Source organism: Dreissena polymorpha, chromosome 9, assembly GCF_020536995.1.
Source record: "Dreissena polymorpha isolate Duluth1 chromosome 9, UMN_Dpol_1.0, whole genome shotgun sequence".
NCBI lineage: Eukaryota > Metazoa > Mollusca > Bivalvia > Myida > Dreissenidae > Dreissena > Dreissena polymorpha.
The window spans coordinates 11,491,670-11,519,410 of record NC_068363.1 but is presented as its reverse complement, the minus strand read 5'-3'; the positions used below and the strand labels follow the sequence as shown (position 1 = coordinate 11,519,410).

Sequence of the window (27,741 nt, the reverse complement as noted above, 5' to 3'; positions counted from 1 at the left end):
CAGCTCCAATATATAAAGTTTGACGCAATAGCTCCGATCTATTGCAATCCATTAATTTCACACTAAGGTTCCCATGTATTGCCATCAATTAGTTTGACAATAGAACTCCTATATATTGCTATCCATTAGTTTGACGCCACAGCTCCCCTATATTGCAATCCATAAGTTTCACACTACAGCTCCCATGTATTGCAATCCATTAGTTGTACACCACAGCTCCCATATATTGCCATCCATTAATTTTACACCACAGCTACCATATATTGCCATCCATAAGTTTGACACTACAGCTCCCACATATTATCATACATAAGTTTGACGCTTCAGCTCCCACGTATGGCCATCAATGAGTTTGCCACTACAGCTCCCATATATTATCATCTATAAGTTTAACGCTTCAGCTCCCTCATATTGTTTGAGGTGAGCATTCTTACGTTAAAAAGGGCAATTCTTTGAACATCGTAAATGCTATAAAAAGGCAACGAAAATGAAAAGGAATTTATTAATGATAACAATGTTCTAAATATTAGATCTACCCGGTACAAGAAACATAAAACCAAGCCATCAAGCGCTCACCTGAGTTCACTTCGCACCAATTGTTGAAGACCTGTTGATCTAGTTTTTGACACCACTTGACCCAGATTCAAACTTGGCATTTATTTTGTCAAGATAAACATTCTGAAGATTTTTTTTATCTAGACTGAGTCATAAATGTTGTCTCTCGAGTGGAGACAAGGGTGTTCGCATATGATTCAAATTACAAACTCGGCCTAGATATTGTCTAGATAAACATTCTGATTAAGTTTCATCGAGATTGTGTCATAAATGTTGCATTCGGAGTGGTAATGACTCTTTTCGAAGAATCGATCTGGTTACCAAGAGCTAGATAACGTTGTGATAAACATTTTTACCAAGGGCTAGATAATTTCGTGATAAATATTCTAACCAAGTTTCATCGAGATTTAGTCATAAATGTGGCCCCTTAATTGGTAAACATATTTTTTCTCAGATTTGATATTTTGACGTTGTTTTTTACGAACTTGACCCAGATTCAAACTTTCAATAGATATTGCCCAGATAAACATTCTGAGCAAGTTTCAACAAGATTAAGTTCTAATTGTTGCATCTAGAGCAGTAACATGATTTGTGTTAGATTTGACCGGGTGACCTTATTTTTGGACGCACTTGACCCAAGCTTTCAAAATATACGATTGAATCAAAATTGTTGCATTTAGAGAGGTAACAAGTTCATTTTTGTTTGACCTAGTTACATAGCTTTTTTAAAGCATGTGACAAAGATTCGAACTCGGTCAACATGTTCATGCCAAATGTGGCCTGTAAACTTGTAAAAAGCTAAAAGTTGACGACGCAGAACGGACAACGCACACCACACACCACACGACGCCGGACATAGGTGAATAACAAAAGCTCTTCTTGAGCACTTCGTGCTAAGGTCAGCTGAACAGAATCAACATTTTAATTTCATATTACTGATTATCTGAATCTGATGAAAACAATACAAATAATAAATGGCACTGACGTAGGTCAAAGTACATGTTTCTCCCCAGTAGAGAGCTATTTAATATATTGCAAATACAATTCATATACACATACTGCATAAAATACAGTCTTATTGTTTCATCACTATAACAATCATGAAAGTAAAGCAAATGTGCAAAATCAGTATATTACGTGTACCACCAATTGGTATAAAACATCACGCATGTCCAAAGTGAAACGGTGATTACTTAATGAATCAGTCTTTTAACTTGCACTATTTTAGAGAAGTGTAAGTTATTTTAGGTTGTCTTGATTTCTTCTATGTAAGCGGTATGCCTGAAATATAAATACATCATGAAACACTATTCTACATCTAAATATTTATTTTGTACACTTAAAATCATCACTTCTCATTATGAAAATTTCCCTTTATACAAATAAGGTCGGGTGTGAAACTACTGTAACTTCTTTATATTATTTTATTACCAATTAGTATAATGGCCAATCGTTTGTATTTTGTCTGATTTGGTATACGAAAAGGTGAAGTTAAAAATATATGTTCTCTTTAATATAAGCTTTTATAAAAAAATGTTGCAAAGTGTTTCAGCTATTGCATATTGCAACAGTATCACATTGTGTGTGTACTGTATCAAAAGAACCTGGTTGGTCGCGAACTTAAATCCAATAATACCCGTCGCCTTCCAAACAGCTACAACTATGAGCTTTTTTAAATTAAATGTTCATTAATATTTTAATACATGATACTTGTCATATTTGTATATTGATAATGTTACACAAACTTAAGGACATGCTTTCCAATGTCAATAAAGAATGTTTAACCAACTAAAGGACATGGTTTCAAATCATATTCATTGTTTCATTTGAATATCCATTTTCTTTCAAACAAAATGAGTTATGCATTTCGGCGTATAAGACAATGTCGTTTTTCAAAACTCAAAGATTGTGAGATAGCTACTAATGTTCAATGGATACAGTTTTTTTTTTTTAAATGCGATGGAAAGAAATGTTAATGAATGAAGATAGGTGTTTATTGTATACTTACCAGTGATGGATTCGATCCACTCTTGATGGAAGATGATGTTCACATAGATGGCAGGGGCATTTTTATCATTGCTTCGCAGTCCCCAGCTGGTCACACCAAACTGTTTAAAACGACCTGACAAGGAATACTTGTCATTAAATATCAGCATAAACGGCATAACGTTTGTTTTAAATTTTTCAAATCAGTATTAATATATTATATTATACAAAAATCACTAGATATAAAGCGCACATAAATTTTAATACTCTAACTATAAAAGATTGTTGAAACTAAAGCTATGTGACGGTAAAGAGAGATAGCTTGTATGAAGGATGGATAATGTGGGCAACCAGGTCGTATTAACTTTTGATTTTCGCTTCTTTACAAGAGAACGCATTGGCATACTCATGTGACAGTAATTTTTAAGTTAGGTCTCGATACAATGTATCTTCATATTACATTTCATGAAAAATGTTGATTCTTTTCCGATAAATTTAGTAAAACCGTTTTGCTATTTAAACAACAATGCCCTTAACCATTCCAACCATATTTCAATTATAACTCTCTGATTATACTCCTTTTATTGACGTTTCGGCATAATGCCTTTATCAAAACAATGGAATTTATAATTTAACTACATTTTTACATCTTTTGACTGCACAATTTAAATAACAAAGAAAATGTTTTTAAACGTCAAATGACGTTGTACATGATGACGTCATAAATGACGTTATATAAAATTGCGCCAAAAATTGTAAAAATTCGCCAAAAATGAAGTGACTTTAAATACTTACAGATCTCAATCTTATGTCAAATGAGTGTTGTATATATTTAATGATAAACGGAGTAATGAGATCACGCAAATGTTCGTTATGTTACTGGAACCGTGTCCAGTCTTAATATTGTGAAGATTTAACGCTGCAAATGGGAGAAATGTTAATCATAAAACGCACACTGGTAGCTGATTGTCTATCAGCATTGATTGGGTGCTGTGGGAAAAACGTGCGACTTAATTTATCATGGCTTACGGTAATAAAAACAATGACAAAAAACTTAATCTATGCAATACCAGTATTCAGTAGTTCTTTAAAATACACTAAATGAAATATAGTGATTTATAGATGAATTATGAAATTATAAATTATGAAATTATTTACCATTTTCGTCTTTGCAAACCATTGGACCACCACTGTCACCCTTTAAATATTTACGAAATCAAATCAATAACCATGTTCATTTATTATATAAATAAAATAATTGTATACTCAGGATATTTAACATAAACATTTATATTTAAAATCATTGTAAGTGTTCACAGATTAAAATAACAAAGTTATCGTTCGGTGCCAAGGATGTTATACGTGACTCAGGAAGTCATTGGTAACCAAGGAAGTCATATGTTAAGGAAATATTGGTGGTAAAAGATGTGATATGTTGCAAGGGATTTTCATGGTTATGAACAATAGTAATTCGTTAATAATGGTTAGTTAATCGTTTTATTGATTATCAGAGTTTGTAACTAAGATGCCATTACTGTGCCCAAACAATCTGCACTAGAATGAATTACGCCGATATTCATACACCTTAGTTAAATACTGTAAAGTTTCATCCAAAATCCGTTACACACAGCACGAAAAAACATTTCGTTGAAAATGTAATAAGATCAAATGAAGATAATTTAAGTTATAAGTTATAACTGCACAATTCTTAGCCGATTAGCTTATTGTCAACTTGGTCGAGACAGCATGTCATGCATAAGGGTTTGTACAATATTTCGTGATAATTGGATAAAAAATAGTTAGAGAACGAAAACAGCAAAAGAAACTGATTATTCTAAGATCATAAATAATTTTGTTGATTATCATATAAGCCAATATATTATACCAACAAACAACTTATGATGACTTTGTTTAAAATTTATTGTGTCACTGAAATATTAACAATTAGTCCATTTCATAAAATTGTCTCATATTTGTATGTAACAAATATTTAAAAGACCAACAACTCCATCAATCTTAACCCAGACAACATACGCGGTGCTATGAAGCAAGCTCCTTCTTGGTAGCTGATATCGTCAACGGCAACAGTGCCGGGCCAGGCTGTAGGGGGTTCAGAGACGATGGCGGTGATCTCCAGGTACACCTCCTGATTACCACGTACTGGAACTCCGCCCTGAATCCAAGTATCGATCTTTCGGTTCACCTGGTCATACCTATAAGTTAGGAATATCATAAGAGTACGTGGTTGCACGACAAGGGGCATTTATTTATATAATACACACTAAAGAAGCTATCTGCAAATTAACAGCGTTAATTAATAGTTGAGCTGGGAGTAAATGTACATGAACTTCTGAACAAAGCTGAAATATTGTGAATGCACACAATAACGTTATTGCTCTTAATGTATTTTGGAAAATATGTAATCCTGAAAAACTAACAATATGTCACGTACACTAGTATTTACATACAGTGGACGATTTGTAATTAAAGGGCAATAGTTCCCTGACAAATTATAGTGAAGGAATAATTTGAAAATAAACGCATGTGCACTGCTTTAAAGGCTCTATAAAGGTGAAGATACGTAATTATTTACACATTTTTAAATATTTTTTCATATTTTATTTATAAAGGTTATCAAAAAACAATATATATATGCTATTGGACATAATAATAAAAAAATGAGCAATACAACTTGTTTTGAGCTCAAAATAAAGTGTCCTCCAAGTCAATTGTGTTTACAAACAATCAGTTTATTTAAATTGCTGTGAACTCGCGAAAGAGAAAGTGAAAGTGACTCAGGTCACCAAAAATATAACGATGACTTTTAACGTTTCCCGGTATAACTAACAAAGTAGGTCTTTTCTTAATGGTTAAACCGTTTGTAGTGATCTAATAAGTTACTTTCTGCTGGTAAAAAGTTGTTAAAATAGAATTAAAATTGAATTTAATTTTCTTTCGGCTATTTTTAGCATATGTCAACGCTCTGAGGCTACACATCAAGTGAGTTGCAAAAATGTAAACATTTCTTCCAATTATGAAACGGGTTTATCTTCCATAATTCTTGACAGCGTTGTACCTAAGCTGTGTTATTAGCAGTTTTTATGCAAGAGTAACTGAAATCCGGTAAACATTAGACCAGTTGATATGCATAATAATTGGATTTGTGACCTTTATAGAGCCTTTAAAATATGGATAATTATTGTCTCAGATCCATACCAAAAATAATGACTGCTTATCAAGGGGCAATAACTCTCGTAAATGTCAAAGGAGTAAGGCAACCCTTTTACACCGAAATGGCAAGCCTCGCCTTTTCATCTGCCAAATCAGATTTGTCTGATTTCACATGATATCAAAAGTCACCAACCATATATTCTCCGTTGACATCTCTGGTTTTATTCAAAATCTTGTTTTTACTTATTTTTACTGATGCTGTTTTCTTATTTCAGAGACTGTAGCAATTAATCCTTATGGTTTACATACCAGCGAAGCTCCGTTACACCATTGCTGTACACTAGGCGGACATAGATCTGCGCGGACAAAGCGTCTGGCTGAATGGCGGTTCCGTTGAGGTAGTACCAGAACTGGATGCAGCCATCTGTGTTGAAAGTCTCCCTCGGTGACCTCAGATATCCCGTATGTGGAGCGAATGACGAGGAGTGGGCCAGCCATTCGGAGAAGTGAGCAAAGTGCCCTTATTTAGAACACAAATGAAACTGATTACTTTTAATGGCTATTATTTTAATAATAATACACGTTCATGAAATTGTATTAATTTAGTACAGAAATAGTACATTTGTTTAGGTAATTAATAATTTTTATTTGTTTCCACATAAATATATAGTTAAAATTTTGCCACATGAGATGTTACAACTGCGTATTCCTGTTAGATAATGTAAAGAAGTAAAGCATATAAATTGGTCAATTGCAAAGGTGAAAATATTATGTGAAATTTTAAAAAGCTATCAGCAATTGATAAGCATTATTATATTTAAATATATTTCGAGAATAATAACATATGTTACCAATTCCCATCCAATAATTTTTACTTCGTATATTAAAATAAAAACAGAACAAAAGCTTTGTCACAAAATTGCATATGGGGTCCGATATATTTGATGGTGAGGTGGAATACAGTTTTTTATTATTCAATAAGTTATCATTCCCCAATTAACTGTGATCGAATTCTGGTTTCTGCCAAAGTAATTGATATACGCAGCACTCATTTAATTTTATACCGTCGTCACATCGGGCGGATGTTCTTACTGCGTTCTAAAGGTGACACAGGTAGGATAGCATAAAAACGGCGTGGGGTCGTCAATCGAATGCATGAAGATGATATCCAAGGCAAAAAGCGCAAGGTATACGGCGACAACTGTGGGTGTATTTAATGCAAACACGAAAGTTCGACAAAAGTTCATTGCCCCAGTTAAAACGCCATAAGATCGCCCTAAGGACGCTATAAACGCAGTGACAAAGCAATGAACATCAGCTGGACATGGAACAGAGGTTGTAGAGTCGCCGTTGCAGCCGGAAGAAATTGTTCATAGCATGTTAACGGAAAAGACTTGCATTATATAAATTAAATTAAGCAAGTAATATTGTGATCTATAAACAAAATAGCTTTCATAAAAATACATTTTAATATTTTACCTCGATCATCTCCAAACGTCTTGTCGTATGGTGGTATCTGATGCGCATATACGCCCCGTCTACGCCATTGACCGTCGGGATTGGCGATAAGATCCGTGGGACTAACAAGGTTATACCCGCATGCTGCTGCGTGCTCAAAGTCACATGGGATCAGGAACACTGGATGTAGGTACAAACAGTTGAATATAAAATAAATATTACCTGTATACTCCGTTATTATTCCAACCCTCATTTGTTTCTTAATATACTAAGTTCCACGGCTTTACATATTTATTTTGATGAAACGCTTAATCCAAATACATGTATATTTTTAAAGTAAAACGTTAGACTTAACTGTTTACATAATGGACTGTACTGTCAAACACGACTGTTCTTATAGTAGTTTGTCTAAAAGAATGCCATTGTTTCTAATTTTAATAAACACCCTCTTCTTTAGAATAGTTAAAAGCCACCGATAAGGGAATATCAGTAAATATCAGTAAGTTGAGAATTAATAAATTGAACATGTAAAATCTTTCATACCTAAACGCTTAAGAAAACCGCATTAAAATATTTAAAAAAAGATAAATCCGACCTACAAAATATCTAAAAACAAGAAAAAATAAAAATGAAATATTATATTGCTAAATGAAAACATGACAAAGTTATATCAAAACAAGACAATTGCCAAGCAATATATGTCCCCTACCGGCTTCACCATTGTCAGATATATATATATATATATATATATATATATATATATATATATATATATATATATATATATATATTTATATATATATTTATATATATATATTTATATTCGTTTTTATATTTGTTGCCATAGCGACCAGAATTTTTGACGTAGGAACAAACTTAAATGACGTGCATAATGTCCTTATTGCCATCAATCCATTTTTCAAGTTTCATGAAAAAATATTAAGAACTTTTAAAGTTATCGCAGGATCCAGAAAAGTGTGACAGACTCACAGACTGACGGACACACGGACACACAGAGCGCAATCCATAAGTCCCCTCCGGTGAAACCGGTAGGGGACAATAATTATATAGGCTCGATTTATAACTGTTACAAAAAGCTACTACATAGAACAATAACTTATAAAACTTAAAAAGTCATCTCGTCTTACTTTCTCCACACACTGCCGTGCTTTCATCAGTTCCATCATCACAGTAAATACTACGGTCACATATGTTGTGGTCACCATAGCATTTACTGCCGTCGCTACATTTGTAAGGCGTAGTTGATGGGCAAACTGCATACAAAACCATAGATGCTAATAATTTTTAACAACCGTTTTAATTCAAGGTATTAAGTTGACCGATCAAAATTTATCAAATGTAGCAACTACTATCTATAAATCCATCGAAAGGTAAAATAATACTTTAAAATTATAGTATGGACTGCATTACTATATAACCTAAAAACAGTCATTCTTATAAATTGTAGGCATATAATAAACGTATATGTATCCAGTTGTTTTACAGTGTTTCCATAATTTTCATTAAATACAATAAATTGCACTCCTAATACTGAATCTTGAGTTTATTTTGCTCCTTTATGCATAATGTTTTTCGTATTTGGTGTTCCAACAAATTAAATGAAATATTACAGTAGATCACCTGGCAAGTTCAAATCACACCGCCCGGTTTCCAGGACTATGTTGTCAATAGCCACGAATGGCTGCCTGTCAAAGGGATCTTCTGTATTTCCAATGAGACTAGTGCTTATTAAGATCTCCCATGAGCCTGCAGGAATTGCCATCTGCAACGGAATATTTACATATACCAGTGTATTAAATATTACAGTAGTTAAACAATCACTGTTAATATAACTAAATGTATACAATATATGAGATGCAACCGCTTTCACGTGGTATTCTGCAACAACTTAAGCTTTGCCTGTATTTTGTCTTGAGATGTATTTAATAAACTACGTTTCTTATTCTCACCTGACCAGGTCGCCATTGGCCCTTCCCTTGACCGACAGCATAATCGCTCCAGTTACGGCTCATGGCACCATCTGAAGACTGGACAAAAACGGAGAGAGATTCCAGGGAGCCAGCGTACGTGAAATACATACACGAGGCCTCCCTAAGCGTGAACTGTATGGAGCTGGCAACGGACAGGGATAGGCTGCCTCTTGCGGTGATTTTTGTTATAAGCATGTGGTCACCAACGGCTTAAATAAAACAAGCAGTTAAGGTTTTAACGAAACTTGCATCAGAGTTACAGAGTTTAGGTTGGTTCTAGACATGAACTTTGTCATCATTTTGTGTTAACGCATGGCTGAAAATGATATGATTATCTGTGAACACATTTTATTGCTGTTTGATAATTATTGCAACAGAAAGGAATATGTCGGTTAAAGAGACAAAAGGGCGTGACAGGAAATGACCATCGTCAACTGCAAAAATATCAGTTTAATATATTATGAAAGTTGACACAGTCATCTAGCTTGCTTTTTTTGCAAGACAAGTGTACCGTAAGTATAAGGCCACGCATTGTTCCAATATAAAATACTTGTTAATAATAAATGTTTTTGTTGTATGGAGCTTGTTAAAATTAAGTGAGACAGCAAATGCTGATCTATGCGATTTAATATTATTTTATGGCATCCTAAAGCGAAGCGTTTAGTTGATTTATTTATTCAAATCAATTATGGAGAAACACCAATAATATGGCAGATATTTGAGAGCAGTTAATTAAGTTTGAAACCTGTCCTGGTGTGTATGTGTTGATCTTTAATAGCCAATAGATCGTGAACGAAGTAATTTTGCACATGATTGTAATCAGGTGGTACTATGTGCTTCCAAATAAATTATCATGCGATCAAGTTCTGATTTTTACAAAGATTACCTGGTGAAATCGTAAACGTGTTGTTCCCCTGTCTATACGTGTGCGACCTTGTGCGTGCCCACACTATAGAGGAAACCGGGCTAGCAGTATATCCGCAGTCTGAGGTCGAGAAGTTACACGAGATGCTGAAGCCTGTGAAAGAGATACAAACAGACATTAGCTCTACACAAATAAGTAACAAAGGGAATGGATATATTTGATTCTCATTGATGATGTGTCAGAATTATTTAAAAAATGTTGTTGTTTTTAGTTAATTATTGGTAAAGGTAAACGTATTATCATAGATTATTATGATTAGAAAAAAACAATGAACAAAAACATTTTTATTTTACCAATTAAAAAAGTAAGAATTTTAAGAAAATAAAATTAGCTCTATGAGAATCTGCATCAGTTGGATAATGAATTTGCATAGAGTATATTTTGTGATAATAGTATATTTAACAAGTTTTAACAGCATTTATAAATTCATTATCGCTTACCACAATCACGTTCATCTTCACCCCCAAAGCAGTCAATGACCTTATCACACACGCGCCTGGTCGACAAACATTGCTCGGCGCAGCGTGGCTCACATGTTAAAACTGCAAGAAAACATATAGTTTTGGATTTGTATGTAGAATATTGCTGACCACGAAAATAAATACTTTAATTCCTATAGCCATACTTATTAACTATTAGTTCGAGATAACATGATTTTAAAAATAGACCGAATCCCACACAAACCTGGACACTGTCCTGATAACATTCCAACTTCCTCTATCTTCACTGATGCATTCTCCGACAAAAACGAAAGTCTGAAAATAAAAATGTCAGATATTGATATTCAGCAAATTCATTATGAATTATAGCAATCTAATTACCATGTTATATAAATAGAGGGAGGAAACTTCTTCAGAAGCATCTCTCCAGTTTTGAACACATATATTAATAGTAAATGCAAATTATTGCTAAATCTAAAACACAAGTGTTTTACTTAAATTATGTATTAATTCCTTATATTTTTCAAGAATTAAATTTAACAGTTATTATGTATGATTAACATTGAATGCATGTGTATGGGGTTGTATTAAGACTGCATTCCTTCTTTGGAAATAAATGGTGTTATACTATTTGGCGTTGCAGTCTGGCTCCCTCCACCCTCTTCACCTCTCACAACAAACAATAGAAGTCGTTCATCAAAATTAAATAAACCAACAACAGGTAAAAGTACATTTCTTGGATAAACATTGTGTGACTTAATTAACCCGTTCAAAAATTGTTGTTACAGAACAAACACAGCTTAAGACAACAGTTCGATTATGTTAAAATTCGGTGTATATATATGTCTTTTTAATATTTTAGTCAAGATTCGTTATACAGAAACGGTAAATTTGTTACTATTTGTATATACTGCGTTTTCGGTATAACTTTCCATCATTTATAAGATCTAGTTTTCAAAAACATTAGGCTCTGCCCTATTATTTTTGCAGAATAACCCGCACTTAATTCCCTTCCTTGTGTATAGAATACAAACGACGTGTCGTGTTAGAAGAATATTTCTTGATGAGCCTGTTTGTTTCTGATTGTAGAAAGCACAGTAACACGACTGAGTCCTCTACAAAACATTGCTGATGCATGTATTCAATCAAACCTGTTTAAAGCACGGACTGTAAATGTGCCAACTAATCCTGTGCCATTTCCGTTATTGTAAAATTTACGGCGCTCAATGTTGCCCGTCTCATCTTCAGCTTCTACGACGAACGTGTCTTCTATGCCAGCGGAATACACTATTGATATACAGGTGTCACCGGTAGACCAGTTCACCGCATTCATCGGAGCATCTAGACGCCCAGGAAAAGGGGTTGAGATGGATCCATCTACAGCCAGAATTGGTTATTCAAGTATATTGTGCACACCAATATAGACTTTAAATGGACATCATAACATCTTAGGGTTAAATTATTATCTTTAAATGAAAATAATTTAATATTTTTCGACAATGAAATTAAATATATATGTCACGTCACACTTTAAATACTTTAGATTGAAAAACAAACGCGTAAGTAGCCAAAAAAGAACAATAACTTCGAACCTTTTTCACATTTGACAAACCCTTGTACGGACCTTTCAACTCCCAACTTCTACTAGTTTGAATGTATCCACATTTTTCCGCCTCAAAACTGCAAGCTACTGACTTGACTACAAAAATATAATCAGGCTTTAAATGTATTTCATAGTAAAACTGGATTTCATAATGATACCGTTTTTAATACACTCTATCTGTGAGTGTTTTTAACAAATTAGCTACAAAAGGAAACACAAATATCAATACCCGAATTAACAAAACGACAATTTAATATATGATCATATCATTGTACATTCCAACATTCAACTCGTTCAAAATAACATAAATTCAACACATATACATACTTGAACATTCGATATCATATTTTAATATCTGTCTGGCAATAGAATACCTGGACAAGGTCCCTGAAACACCTTCACATTGTCGATAGCAATGTCTCCAAAATCACTGTCTCCTCTGACAGCTCGGAGAAATATGTCTCCATGGAAACCATCTGGCAAGACATAGCAATCAGAATCCAACCATAGATCAGTATTGAGAGAACGGATGCTACGAACAGGTCCTAAGCTCGAGCCTCGTGCTTGAATAAATGTCTCAAGTCGACCGACTCCAGCGCCGAGCATATGATAGGAGAACATGTAGTGCGCGATGGTGCTATCTGTTGGCATGGTAACGTGGAACCACACCACAGATGTGTGTCCAACTTCGCCCATTGAGTTATGAACATACAGGTAGTAGCCTGAATGAAAACATGAGCATGACAAGCACAAACATAAAGTGACCCGAGGATTGCGTAGACCGTAACCAAAAACTAAAAACCTTCAACATAAGTCAAATAAAATCCTTCAAGACAAATCAAAATAAAGAAGTGAAGACTTAATGTCACTTAATCTAAACATGAACATAAATAATGATATTAAGAAATTAAAGAAACATATTTAACAGTTTAATCAGAATTCCTCAATTTCTTACACAAATAATTTCATTACACTTTGAACAAACTCGCACAGCCACCGAGAACAGTTCAGGGAACTTAGGGATGCAAGAGGTTAACCGGTTAAATTTAGTTGAGGTATTGGGTGACTTAAGTTGATGTTTTGTAAACCAATATCCAATACTGATTGCTCACAAAATAAAGTATTTATCAGTAACAGTTTGATAAAGAATTTCATTCGTAGTTAAACTCTTGTCGAGTTTTCGTCTTATTTGTTTTTTTTCAGAAATTCATTGTTAGTAATTAACCTACCGTCCGAGGCAAGTTTTATTTATGAAAGCAAATAATTTAACTAATTTAATAAAAACACATTTATAATAAAATTAAAAACAAAATAAACCAAGAAACACAGCAAAAATGAACATTTCGTAATTCTTTAATGTTTTACTCATATTCTTTTACACAGAAAAAATAAATAAAGCAAACATTTACAAAATTATTAAAATAAATATTACAAGACATTTTATTAAGGAACAGACATTTTATCAACGCAAGCGATCTCAAATTAGTTTTGTTTCTATAGAGAGTACAGGTACGAGAGGTATGAAATTGTTTACGTATACATGTACTTAATGTTTTAACTACTTAAGGTGTTTCGGTTAACCGGTTACTAACCGGTTATGGCAAAAGGCTAACTGGTTAAGGATTTGTGTAATCTCTTGCATCCCTAGTTCATATGGTTGGAAATGGATAAAGAGATACTGATTTAAAAACAGGCTGGTCTGACAAACCTGTTGGAGAGCCATCTGCGTCTGCCGAAGGCCCATTCAGCGGGTTGTCTGTATAACCATAGTGACGGGTCCAAATGAAGCCAGACCCGGCTGTGCAATTCAAATCGTAGTCACACAGGTGTGGGTTGGTGAAGCTGCACATGCTGAGATCCTGAAGTCCCACTGAAAGAAAACTCACGGTGTTTCAAGGTGCGTTTTTATAGTTTTTATAGTTGGCAATTGTTTGGTGATGATTATGGCTGCAGGGAATGTATTTACAATTATGTGTTTACTGATATAAAAACACCAGCAACAGCATGGCCAGAATGCTGTGTAAGAAGAAAACAGTCAAATTACGCGTGTGTGCTTATTTCAGAAGTGATTAGTATTTTTAAAAGAAAATCAATTGAAAATATAATTTTTCTCTTGATTACTACTAATTTTCTCGTGTTCAAGTTTTCGTTGTTTAATAAAAACGTTTACAAGAATGCTAACGTACTTGTGCAGACCCTCTTCCTAAAGGACACGTCATCAATGTAAATTTTCTGGCTATAATATGACGTCCCAGTTCCCCTTTGAGTTGCAACAAATTCAAACACAGCAGAGTCATACGTCTCCTCAATAGGGATGTTGAATAAAGTCCAGGTTGTTTCAGTCTTTTCTATTTCAAACACACGAGAGTAATTATCGGGATACTTTGCCTCTAATGTAAGTACTGTTTCAATCCTCGAACTATCGTTGCGTGCTGTGTAAATGTAATAAAATTCCATGCACTTGTAACGTTCATCTTCGTGTAGAAGGTCAACCGATGGTGTTGATAATTTAGAAGTTTGGCCTACACTTCCATAGTTATTGTTAAGATAAATGGAATAACCTGAAATAAAAATAGTCAAATTTAATAATCGTTAAAACTATTAGTAAACAAAAATGTTAATTTGATTTTACTGCGGAAGCCATTGTCAAGCCTAGTACAAAGTTTAACTTTCTACCATATTGCTTTCTACTTACCTTGTCCATTTGCATTACTGTGGTCCATGTTGCTTGTCCTGTACCATTTCAGGTAGTAGATGGATTGTTTTACGGTGTAGTTACATGAGGACACCTCAAAGTCACATGCTGCAGGATCTGAAATGAACATTATGACATTATCATAAACATTACATCAATATCGTTACATTCCTATTGCTTAGTATTTTGTTAATAAATAAAAATTATGACCTATCATAAACATTTCGATATTTGCGTAAACATATAACTTTTAACTATGGCACTTTTATAAACATGAATATGATACAATTGTCGGAATAATTATAACTATATCATAACATTAAATTGATATGCATAGTGCCTCAATAATTTCTTAGTGCCATGGCCTAACATTAACATAATCATTTACATATCGTTTTGTGGCATAAAATATAAATATGAATATATGCACCAACACATGATTCAATTAACAATCCGAGTGAATATACAACATGATATATTTTTCAAACGTTCTTCGGGTAGATAAGATAGTGTTCAACGGGAACAGTTAAAGACACATACCTTGAAATGAAAGTAAATTTAAGTATAAATAAGAAACATATTTTACCTATGCCAATTAGAATATATCTGGTGGTTACAAGGTAGAAATCCGTTTTTTTGCGCTTTAAAACTTAAAAATAATCGCTTTTGTCGAAATGTACGTATAGAAATCCTACTTTCGTCTTAAAATAATAAAAAATTACTTGCTAACTAGGCTATAGATGTAATGACAATTTGCACACTTTTAAATTGCATCTATATGTATCGATTAACATGTATTTCATTTGAACGTGTGTGGCTTTAATAATATCTATGAAATTTATATTTCAGTGTGAACGGCCACCGGAAAAACTTTGCGAAACCGAAATTTCACAAACTCAAGTACCCTTTTTCTTGAAGATTTGCTTTTTTTGTGATAAAGCATGCTATAAAAGTCTTATTTTTTATTAATAATTGATTATTTTCGCTTAAAAAATGTTTTTTTTTCACTATACAATTTATAAGCAAAGATGGTCTACCCATGGGAATTTGTGCATTTTCCAATGAGATTTTCATTTTCCCATGGGATTTTTTTAATGAGAATGTGTTTCCCATAATTTGCAGATGGGAAAAAATCCAATGGGATGCTATTTTTTAAAAACGTGTTTTATTCGCGTATTTAAGTATTTAAACGTTATTTATGGATACGTTTATCGAAAAAAACCTTATATTTTCGAGTAATAAAAAATCACATTTTTCAAATGGAAAAAAAATCCAATAGAATTGTTTGTATTATTTTGAGGCATTTATTCATGTAACTTCAAGAAACACTATATTTTATCAAATGATCAACAATCCACGCGATTATAATGCGTATACTTATGTTTGAAAAAAATAAAAACTCCTATGGGATTTTTTTCCCAAGGGATTTTGTTGCCAATGAGATTTTTTCCCATGTGATATTTTCTCCCAAGGGATTTTTTTCAATATGATTTGTTTAACCATGGGATTTTTCTCGCAATACGAAAACAATTATAATGATAATAATAATAATAAAATAATAATAATAATATAATACCAATACAAAAAATATTATAATACTTGTTATTGTTATAATTAATAATAATATTTATAATAATAATAATAATAATATTATTATTATTATTATTATTTATTTATTTATTATTATTATAATTATTATTATTTCTACTACTACAACCCTACTACTACTTACTTCTACTACTACTACTACTACTACTACTACTACTACTACTACTACTACTACTACTACTACTACTACTACTACTACTACTACTACTACTACTACTACTACCACTAATACCACCACCACCACCACCACCACCACCACCACCATCACCACCACCACCACCACCACCAACAACAACAACCACCAACCACCAGCCACCAACCAATACCACGACCACCACCACGACCACCACCACCACTACCACCACCACCACCACCACCACCACCTTCACTACCAATACCACCACCACCACCACCACCACCTTCACCACCAATACCACCACCACCACCACCACAACCACCACCGCCGCCGCCACCACTACCGCCGCCGCCGCCACCACCACCACCACCATCACATATATAATATAATAATAATAACCACCACCACCGCCACCACCACCTTCACCACCACAACCAACACCACCACCACCACCACCACTACCACAACCACTACCACAACCACTAATACTACTACTTATAATAATATAATTATAATAATAATAATAATTAGAAGAAGAAGAAGAAGAAGAAAAATTTGCATTACCATTATTATCATCATTTGAATAATCATTTGAATAATATTTATTTTATGAATATTAATTATAATTATATGAATACTTGTGCTCAATATAATACATGTTTACGTTTATGCAACTGATGTAGTTCGCTTAGGCCGATGGTCGGGGCCAATTGGTAAGTATACCAGCAATGTACCAGTATATTTGCATCGCTTTTGTATAGACGTAGCTGTCATACTGTACACACAAATGATACATAATCTTGAGACCGAAGGTCCTTTGTCATTAATAATATTGACGGTGTACAACAGCCTGACCATAATCCCCTGTTTTTTATAAATCATTTAAAGTCATGTATACATTATTAAGATCAAATGACCCGCTATTAAGTCACGCCATGTTTTCGGGTTTCATTATCAGATGTTGTAGCACCTGACCAGACTGTGCGGATGTACAGGCTGGGCCGAGGCTACGCTGGTATTATATGGCATATGAATCATTTTCGAATCACGCGGCTCATATGACTTTGTATATTTATATTGTATTCAGATTTTATTAACGATTCTATTACATTACCTTCCAGTAAGTAAAATGGATTTTTCAAAACACGTGTTTATGTTTGTGTGAATATGTAGCTAGGGTTTACTAAATGAAGTCTACTTATTTCAAAACAAAATGGCATAACTTCGTAGGCAAAAAGGTCACATAGGAAATATGTTATTAGTCGGTCTCTACTACATTCGCACGCTGTGGCTATAAGCCATAGCGATAGCTATGACATGCGCACGCGATAACTATTATGTGTCACGTCATAACTTGTCAATAATTATACATATTATATGGGCTATTTATTATAAACAAATGAAATATGTTGAGATTTGTTTGAAAACGGATTAAAAATCTGTAAAATTATGAATGTACTGAGAATGGACTATGATGTTCAAATCAGTATTTGACGATATCAAATAAATGAATAATACTGAAAATAGTAAAAAATTATCCGTGCAGGCGCGTTCGAATTTGACGACCAGATTTTTAACGATCATTTCCTATTCCTTTGCAAAAGTATTTTTTAAAGATTCACATCTGAAGAACGGCATGGATTTGCAATACATTCTATACTTTCGTGACAAGCTACAGTTGTATTAAAAACTGTCGATGCTGATAATGATAGTCTTGTTCTTGTAGTAGCTTGGTCGTATATGTGTTATCCGGATCTGGAAATTTGGAGAAACCCCAAACAAATAAGAAGTTACAAAAACGTTCACACATTTTTCACAAATAATAACTTCATTCGAGTAATAAGTGTTGATGGTTATGTGGTTTTGAAAGGATTTTTAATGTGCTGTCTAACTGTACCATCATCGTGTTTTTTTTACATAATCTGTACAAAACACATAAAAATGCAAACTACAAACTTCTTTGTTTGAACATATCATATGTTTTTACAAGATACGCACTATGTTCAATATGTTCAATACAGTTAACAATATAACGTTGTTAGAAGTAAAACGCTTCAATTTATTGTTTAAAATGTTTATTATAATATACATTATGTCCTATGTTATATCGCGTATAGATGCTAATATATATTTATATAAGTAAGGTAAACCGTCTTTGCTTTTTTTATAAATGGAAAACATAACACTATTAATACAATCATACTTTAAACTCTACGAATTGAGGATTTGCATAATTTACCTGTAAGAGGTTCTTACAAAAAAAGCATCATCATCTTTTTAATGCAGACACTTTAAAAGGATATGTGCGTGCGGACCCAGGATCCTGCGATAAATCAAAAGGAAAGGTACTTAAGCTACGTTGATGAAACTCGGACTTTGTTGACGCCCTGTGTTCAATAAATACTGTTATTAAGTGAGGTGAAACTTATTTATTAGCCAAATAACGTGTGTATCGTTGTATTTTGAAAAGTAACTGGGGTAAGATAGCATTGGTATGGGTACAAAGGTACTGAAACAATTTCGCTAGATTTAAACACATTTTAACACATATTGTAAGGCACTCCGCATAATGATATTTTGGTTCATTTTTCACATTTATACTAAGTGAGTTTTCATACAAAATTGACTGCCTTGCGGATACAGATCCATTTAAAATATAAGAGCTTTTGTATTATAAAAACACATTATAAGTTTATTAACTTCTTACTGCGCTACTGTGATTAATTTTAAGTTCAAATAAAGGAGCAACAGAGAGTCCATTCATCTCATCTATAATGAGATATAACAGCGCGTCTTGATGAATACTGAGGCATAATATAAAATATGTGTGTAACAAATCATCAAGTATTTATATGAAAATACAAGCGAATTGATTATAAGTTGTAGCATGGTGATGATGGTTGTAGCAGCGATGGTTGTAGTTGCAGCGGCTGCGGTGGTGGTGGTGGCGGTATATGTAGTAAGGGATATTTTGGTAGTGCTATAAATAATGGTATAGGTGGGGTTTTTGCGATGGTGATAGAGGCAGCGGGAGTAGCGATGATTCTAGTGATGGCGGCGTGAGCTGTGACAGCGGCGGCAGTGGTCGTATTTGAAGTTTTATATGATGGATGTCAATGTTTCTGATGATTTAAAAAAATGTTTTGGGGTTTTTCTTACATTAAATCAATAAAGGTTATCTACAAATGTGTCCAAAAACGGCAAGATTATGGGTTTATCGTTTAAAACCAATTACAATTTTAAGAAATTGAGTCATGTAATCATTTTTAACTCGTTTAATCCTCATATCGCTGATTTTAAATCAAATACAAGTCTGTAGCCAGGGTTTTGAAAAGGGCTGTGCGAATGTTTGCCATCGACGATTGTTATTGAGCAACGAAGTGGCGAAGGGGGTATGTGCGGGAGGGGATGTCCCCCTCCTGCAATCGGGAGCTTTGGAGGTCCTCCCCCTAGACAATTTTGAAAATGAAACGTTAACTCCTGCATTCTGGTCACTTTTTAATGCATTTAGAGACTGAAGTTATATAGCATTTTTATCTGAAATTTCACTTTCATTGACCATACTCAGTGACTTATCAACATGAATATGATATGACATACATGTATTCCCCACCATGTTTTTCAATAACCACCTTTTTTAATCAGTCATGGATATACATCATTTTATACGGTGTCTAACCCGAAACTAGTATGCGCGCCCACACGTTGTTAACATATGCAACAACAAAATTATAGAAGGTAAAATCAACAATAAGAACGATATAAAATATCATTATTTATTGGAATCTTGATAAAATTGGTGTGTTTTACCATTCCAACATTGTACCATTCATAAATCGAGCAAATTAAATATAAATATTTGACTTTTTTTCAAAACAATTGTGTGCCTGCTACTATGGATAGTACCTGTGGCCTAGCATTGCTCTAAACGTGCCAATAATGTATTGTTCAACAAACACTGATTAACAAAACTTGGTCTTCTCTAATCTGCATCAATACTAAAAAGAAATCAAGATGGTATAACTGGTTATTTTAGTTTAGTTTAAACCTATTTATTTAAGCTCGATTGCATCGAAAGCCTGAGGCTTATTGAAGCGCTCTCGAGTCCGTTTCCTGGGCCTAGAACCAGTACGTGGTGTCTAAGGGGGAGATCTAAAGAACGCTCCCACAGTGGGGATCGAACCCATTACTTTAATTTTTTGAAACTATTTTGAACAAATATTTTATCTTTTTCTAAATGAATTTCAGAAACATATAACACTTAAGGCTTCACTAAGACCCTATAACCACAAACTACTAGCCCTATGGTCTCAAAGTCCTTAATAATGTATACCAGGACGTTGAAGAAAAAATATGTACTTATTTGCCCATTATATGCTAAAGATCCGTCACAGTTGATGAACATTAAACGTTAATGTCCACCTGATCATAGGTTATAACGTTTTAAATTCATTATAACAACTGTTTAAGAGTAGGACATTCCTAGTGTTAAGTTTGACATAATTAAAACATTGAGGAAAGTTATGTATGTGGTGCAGAACAGATGCGATTAAGTGTTAGTGAAATACAAAAAAAAGCTACATTGCTTTGTAGAAATGTTTTGTTTTCTTGTCATTTAACAAAAAATTATCCTGTGTTGAGCATAGCTGATATTGTTTTTGCTGGAAAACCCTTTAGGGGATCGGAAAATGGTTGTACGGGGATATAACAAAAAGACAACGCAGTTTGTCGAAAATGCTGTGCACGATGTGTAATTGTTATAAATCGGGTATAATGCAAAGTTATTAACCAGTGACTCATAAGTCTTCGGCAATATTCGAAGGGTGTCCTTTGATTTCAGTCATTTTCGGAAGCGGACATAACATTCCGTTAATAATAATCAAAAATGTATTTTATTTTTTATAAGATTATTTATTCAAGTTAATCAAATTGTTTTTCAAGCCATTTATATAATTGTCGATAAAGTTTATTGGACTGGGATTTCAACCCACAATAAGTATAGGCTTCATCATTTTGTTATGATATCTATTAAAGTTATAGCTTTAAAAGACATTAATAACGATGACAAAAGTTACAAAACGATCATTTAGTATCAATTATCTATAAATAAGTATCGATTTAATACGAATTAGAGTACCAGGTTAATAATTTGTCATTATACAGAAAACAAAAATCCATTTATAACAAAGATTCTATTTTGCAAGGACCGGCTTCTTAGATCTTCTCAAATTTTGCTGTCAAAACTTCTGTTGATTTCAACAAGTGTACGGTTAAAAACACAGGTGGAAGTAACGTACCTTGGATAGTATTCTTTTAGGAGCCCAATATATTCAAATAAATATATAAAATCATGTTTAATGAGAAAAAAATGACAAAGAGCCATGAAAAAAAATCCCCACCCTCTGATATTGGAATCATAACAAGGTCTTTAACTAGACTTTAATAAAGACCTGTCTTCGCGGGCCGCAAAAATTTCAAAATAGCTTTAATCCGAAGCATCCCTTGATCGATCTATGGGCAATTGGACAACATTTCAAAAAAAAGTTAACTTCAAAAATATCTGTCCAGCCGTTAACTCACAGTCAGTCGAAAACCAAGCAATATTTCGAGTCCGTTTGTCAACCCGAATAAATCTTCTACAGACTTTCAAACAATATTTTTGACTTTTCTCCCCTTATTCGATAGCTCGCGTCCTATTTATTTAAAACAACGAGGCGTGTCACATAACGCATGCATATGCTATAGGTAAATTCTTTTCTTGACCCAATCGCCATCTTCAAGGCTTATTCGGCAAAGCGACCCGATTGATTCTCAAACGAAGATGATCCATTTTACCTTGCGCCGCACACCAAAGAGGGTTGCTCCAGTCAGTTTTGTTTGGGACAACGCCTTGGAGCGATCAAACTATGAAAGATGCTCAAAACCATTGCGGTGGCAGAAAATCTTCCTTATGGCCAACGTTACACAAACCACTCTGCGCGAAAACATCTTGTCCAGAAGCTGCGAGGCCATGATGTTCCTACCACATAAATAGTGGCTATTACTGGTCATATTTCTTCAGTAACTGAAAAACAACTTCAACGATGTTCAGCACTAATGTCAACGTCCTCAAAAGCACAACATGTGCAGCAACACTAACCTCAAAAACAAATCACGTGTCTGTCACAATTCCTAAATATACTTTGAATTCATCTCTCTCTCTCTCTCTCTCTCTCTCTCTCTCTCTCTCTCTCTCTCTCTCTCTCTCTCTCTCTCTCTCTCTCTCTCTCTCTCTCTCTCTCTCTCTCTCTCTCTCGTTCTCTCTCTCTCTCTCTCTCTCTCTCTCTCTCTCTCGATCGAAATGCATTTAAGTTGTGTCTGAAAACCTAACGGATTTGTGGTGATAGCAGTCATTAGTAAATCAAAGAAGATAAAATGCGAACTGTTCAGTATCACGGTATGATAAGAATTGCACATAAAAATAATCAGAACATTCGCTAGTAAAATATTTAAACAATAGAGGAGACATTTTTCTTCATGCTGTAAACCAAATGATATAACTAATTACTACGAATACGTGTCGGAAGTAAATGGGACACAGCATTTTTTATTTTCGTAAATATACAGTATCTTATGAATAACTGTATAACAGTAATGCCCATTGGTAGTTATACACAGTATAATGCCCAACAAAATAATCTTATTATTTTCTCTCGGCAGACCGAAAAATGGCTGAAATATTTTACTTCAGTATTTTATTGCAATGTTTATTGTTTTTATTGTTTATTGTTTATTCTTTATTGTTAATATTTTAGTTACAATCATATGTGTTTTAATTGCACATTTCATTTATGTTGTTAAAACAATAAATTATGTTACTTTTTTACTGAACCGTATTATTAAATTCTATACTCTGTATTTTGTTTATCCGACTCTATATTTATGTATGGGACAGTTGCACTTAAAATATTATGGGGATAAATCACATTTTCGTGGGCATGATCTTCCGCGGGCGCTCGAAAAATCCGTTCCTGCCCGAGTGCGTATTCTAAATTAAGAATAAATAAAGCATGTTCAATAAGTAAAACAAATAAAAAAAATCAATAACAAGCGTAAAATGTTATTCATCCAATACTCAATATCCTTAAAAATAATGCTCAAAACTCTATTTTACTATATAAACTCTGGCATTTTACCTATGGCATTTTTACCACTTTACTTCTGGCATTTTTACCTCTGGCAATTTTACCTATGGCATTTTACCTATGGCATTTTCACCTACATTCGTAAACTGAATATACTAATGTCTTTATGTCCACGAAAACTGGCTAAATGTATTGTTAACGCGTATTTAAAAAAGACGAACTGTTATCTATGCATAGTTCTGAATGAGCATCATCATCGACATAAATTTCTGTACATTGTTTTCTCTATTTTTCCATATTCATATTCGTAATATATTATTCACATGTTCTAGTGTATGTGATGCTATTGTATATAATTTGAAATATTATGTTTTGGTGACTTATAGGCCCAACGGGTTGGGTGCAATATATATGTATATATGTTGTATATATGTTAATATGATGTTTTGTCACATTGAACATGTCACTATAATAAACAATTTACTTACTTACTTACTAACTTACATGATCGAAGGGTCAACAGATAAACGCAGACAGAGCCAAATTGGATAAAATAGCGCTGTATAATTGACTGTCCGAGTCTTTAATTATGGACTTAAAATCCGTATGTCCGAAAAGTTAGAATTACGAAAAATAATTATTTTGGAAAAAAAAGGAGATGTCCGTAAATTTAGAATGTCCGAGATAAATTACGGTAGTTTTTATGGTTTTTAATACACACAAAAACAGCACACATGAACTTGACAATTTGTACATAACAACATAATGCAATTTTTAAAAGGCCTAGGGTTCAAGTAAACTGAACCTCTTTTTAACTCAATTTGCAAGATTTTAGCAGGGTAATTGTTTTCGATTTAATATTTCACACGGTCCATAAATTGGCTCATAACCGTGATAAATCCCTTTTATATAGCGGTGATAGATGATATTTCTGTTGTCATCATCGTTTCCGGTCGCCATTTTTCACCACGAGAATTTATAAACAAACAAATGTTTAAGCTTCTGTGATAAACAAATAAAGAAAATAGACGAGAGAAGGGCCAAACATTCCAGACAACCTTCAATTACCAATTGCTCCTGTGTACCTTGCCCGTCCACTGTTTATTTTTCTCTTTTCGTAAATGTCTAAACATTGTAGTATTTCGAACGTCATTTGGTATCCGAAAATTATTTTGGCTATTTTTTCATTTAACAGTTAAAATTACCAAATGACATAATTACTCAACATTTTTTATTTATATATACTATATTGGGTTGTTAAGCGGTGCGGTGCTTGTATTTGCTGTTTTACTGTGATACTTACTGTGATACTCAACTGTGATATTTGATATTTAGTCGGTACTTAACTTGTTATATATAAAGTTCACGACCTCAACACCAAATATAATACATCTTTCTCTCTCTCCAACCAACTCTCATCCAATCTTCTCTATACAAATGTCTTCAACCTAAACCAAAACATCTAAGGGGCAGAGCAAACACCTGACTCCTTTCCTGGGGGAGGCACTCTCAGAGCTGGACACGCACCATCTTACCCATAACACCATGCCCTTTTGGTGCCTTCTTCAGTCAGTTGGAAGTGTAGGCTTTTCTATTATATTCTATTTTTCAACTGGTCTCATGTTCGGTCAAGGAACTTCCCGGGCTTGATGAGCGGACTGTGCCTTTGGCATCTGGTTGCGTGCTCTAGCAGCTCAAGTCCGCCCAAGCGCTGGCCACCCTTCTCTGTAGGGGACATTTCAACTTGGCAAAGTCGCGGTCCGAGCCTTATCCCCGTCGAACATGAGGTCAGTAAATGGTTATATAGCAGGGATCCCGGAAAGTCAGGATTTGAATGAACTTAAATCATGTCTTTTTTTCAACCCTGCAATCCCTACCTCTGACCCTCTGAGAGCTATACATATAACTACTCATGCCAGTTGTTATGGGGTTACCTGGTCCGAGGCGGAGAAGAGGCTATTCGCACCTGATACTGTGAGCCACAGCGTGGGCGCCCGAAACACCTCCATCACAACCGGTTTCAAGTCACCACCAAAACATGCCTTATCCGGTAGTAGCTCTCCCAACACCGGAAGGACATGTCAAATAGTTGAGGGGTTAGTGGGTAAGGGTACTCCCTAAACCTCATAATAGGAAAACCCCTCTCAAGGCTACTCCTGTGGAACCGGTCGCCTAACAAACACCCGAAATACGTCCCCCCCTGTATCGCCTATTCAGGGGGATTCACCCAATCAGAGACACCCTCCTGTGGCTTTCAGGGGGTCTTCCCCGTCCTCCCCGTTGTCTGATAGTGATAGTGACACCACTTGTAGTGGCACGACACTGTCGGACAACTCTATTTTTAATGTAACGGGGAATGACTCTCTGGTGTCGGTGCACTCCAGTATTTTGAAGAACCTATCAATTTCTGGCGTCTGCGAAATAGAGGAGGAGCCCCGAGTTAGTGTCCCCCCTAACCGTCCCAGAATGGTCGACACCCAGACATCCACAGTGAGTTCCCGTATCTGTAACACAAGCAGACGTTACTCGTTTGCAGGGGACCCATTTATTAAAATAAAGGAACCGCCAGCAACATGTCACACATATGGAAACGTTCATTTCAGCGAGCTGGCGGACCTTATAGCTGAGATACTAAAGGACCAACATAGGCCCACTGGGTGTCGGGTTACTTCCTACATAAACACTAAAATAGATTCCCGATTTGAAATCGCAGGGAATCTTTATTTAAAAAAGGTCATACCCCAAGACAAATCTATTACTAATAAAAGCCATTCTGGAAATGGGGATCCTCCAACATTTGCAGACCCAGGATGCCCCCCCTCCGGCAAGCGGTCCGCCCTTATCCAAACAAACCCCATTTCGGACGGCTAGGACCCCCGCGAAATTCAAAGGGGTCTGTGTCGGTCATAAAATAATCAGTCAAATCCCGCACCATAAATTAGATCAGTTTAAACGCAAGATAATATCCTTCCACTATGGACAGTGATTTCCAAATCATTTCTTTTTATGTTGGTGGTTTTACCACGAACAAAAATACAGAACTTAAGCATGTTTTAGATAGTAATCCCCACATTCACATTTTATGCCATCTATGTTAAAGATACTATTAATTATGAATACCTGGGAGTGAGCAACCAGTTAAAACCTGATGGTAGCACTGCTATTGAGGCATTAGCAATTAAATTGGTTATCGATAAAAACCGGCATCTTATTTTGGTCAATATATACTCAAGAGGATGTGATCTTGAAACTTTCAATTGCCTCTTTAAGGAATTAAGGACCCTATGATGTAATATTCACAGGCGACTTAAATGCACATCCCCTTGCTTGGAGTTCCTAAAATTCAGATGCAGAAGGTCGGGCAATAATAGAATGGTTTGACGAGCAAGACTTTATACTACTCAATGACGGTTCTCCAACCAGACTTAACCCCACTAGGTTAATATCCCTGAGATATGGGGATTTGATAAGTTTATCGAAATAGAACGTATACATCTTAAGTTTTGTAAAAGGCTCCTAGGTATCAAAGCATCTAGCAGCAGCATGGGAGTATATGGGGAACTAGGAAGGTATCCACTTTGCATTAACAGAAATGTTCGTATAATAAAATACTGGTGTAAACTTATCCATTCAAATAACATAATCATATCAAAATTGTATGAACCCTTCAAAAGTATGAAACTATGTATAGGCAATTGGGCGTTAAATGTGAAGAAGTTATTGGATACCTACGGATTTTCATACGTATGGGACAATCCCTCTACGGTCAATCTCGATACCTTCCATATTGTTTTTAAGTCAACTGTTTTAGACGTTTTTAAGCAATCCTGGTACAATTCGATTAATAATAGCAACTCATTAATGACATATAAATTATTTAAATGCACCTTTAAGTTTGAACCATATCTTGATTATTTGCCAAACAAATTGCGTATATGTGTTTCCAAATTACGATTATCGTCGCTCAAACTAGCAATTGAAACAGGTAGACATAACAATATAGAGAGATCACAGCGAGTATGCGCAAAATGCAAGTCAGAGATATTGAA

At 34.5% G+C, this 27,741-nt stretch overlaps 1 protein-coding gene and 1 long non-coding RNA gene across 2 annotated transcripts in view; both read right to left on the bottom strand.

Moving 5' to 3' along the window:
* Window positions 1-484: 484 nt before the first annotated feature.
* On the bottom strand, window positions 485-3,742 carry LOC127845334 (uncharacterized). Its single transcript, XR_008033180.1, has 3 exons — window positions 3,700-3,742; window positions 2,564-2,677; window positions 485-1,836 (listed from the first exon to the last, which is right to left on the bottom strand). It is a non-coding gene; the product is annotated as an uncharacterized LOC127845334 (long non-coding RNA).
* A 789-nt stretch (window positions 3,743-4,531) lies between these two features.
* Window positions 4,532-27,741, bottom strand: part of LOC127844827 (MAM and LDL-receptor class A domain-containing protein 2-like) — a 37,108-nt gene continuing 13,898 nt past the window's right edge. Inside the window, exons 7-21 of the mRNA XM_052375335.1 lie at window positions 14,825-14,941; window positions 14,316-14,690; window positions 13,838-13,999; window positions 12,504-12,851; window positions 12,151-12,225; window positions 11,678-11,903; window positions 10,771-10,841; window positions 10,527-10,628; window positions 10,048-10,179; window positions 9,141-9,370; window positions 8,812-8,953; window positions 8,319-8,444; window positions 7,192-7,350; window positions 6,022-6,232; window positions 4,532-4,754 (exon numbers count right to left, since the gene is read on the bottom strand). Coding sequence (XP_052231295.1) covers window positions 4,532-4,754; window positions 6,022-6,232; window positions 7,192-7,350; window positions 8,319-8,444; window positions 8,812-8,953; window positions 9,141-9,370; window positions 10,048-10,179; window positions 10,527-10,628; window positions 10,771-10,841; window positions 11,678-11,903; window positions 12,151-12,225; window positions 12,504-12,851; window positions 13,838-13,999; window positions 14,316-14,690; window positions 14,825-14,941 — 2,699 coding nt within the window. The remainder of the gene's footprint in view (window positions 4,755-6,021; window positions 6,233-7,191; window positions 7,351-8,318; window positions 8,445-8,811; window positions 8,954-9,140; window positions 9,371-10,047; window positions 10,180-10,526; window positions 10,629-10,770; window positions 10,842-11,677; window positions 11,904-12,150; window positions 12,226-12,503; window positions 12,852-13,837; window positions 14,000-14,315; window positions 14,691-14,824; window positions 14,942-27,741) is intronic.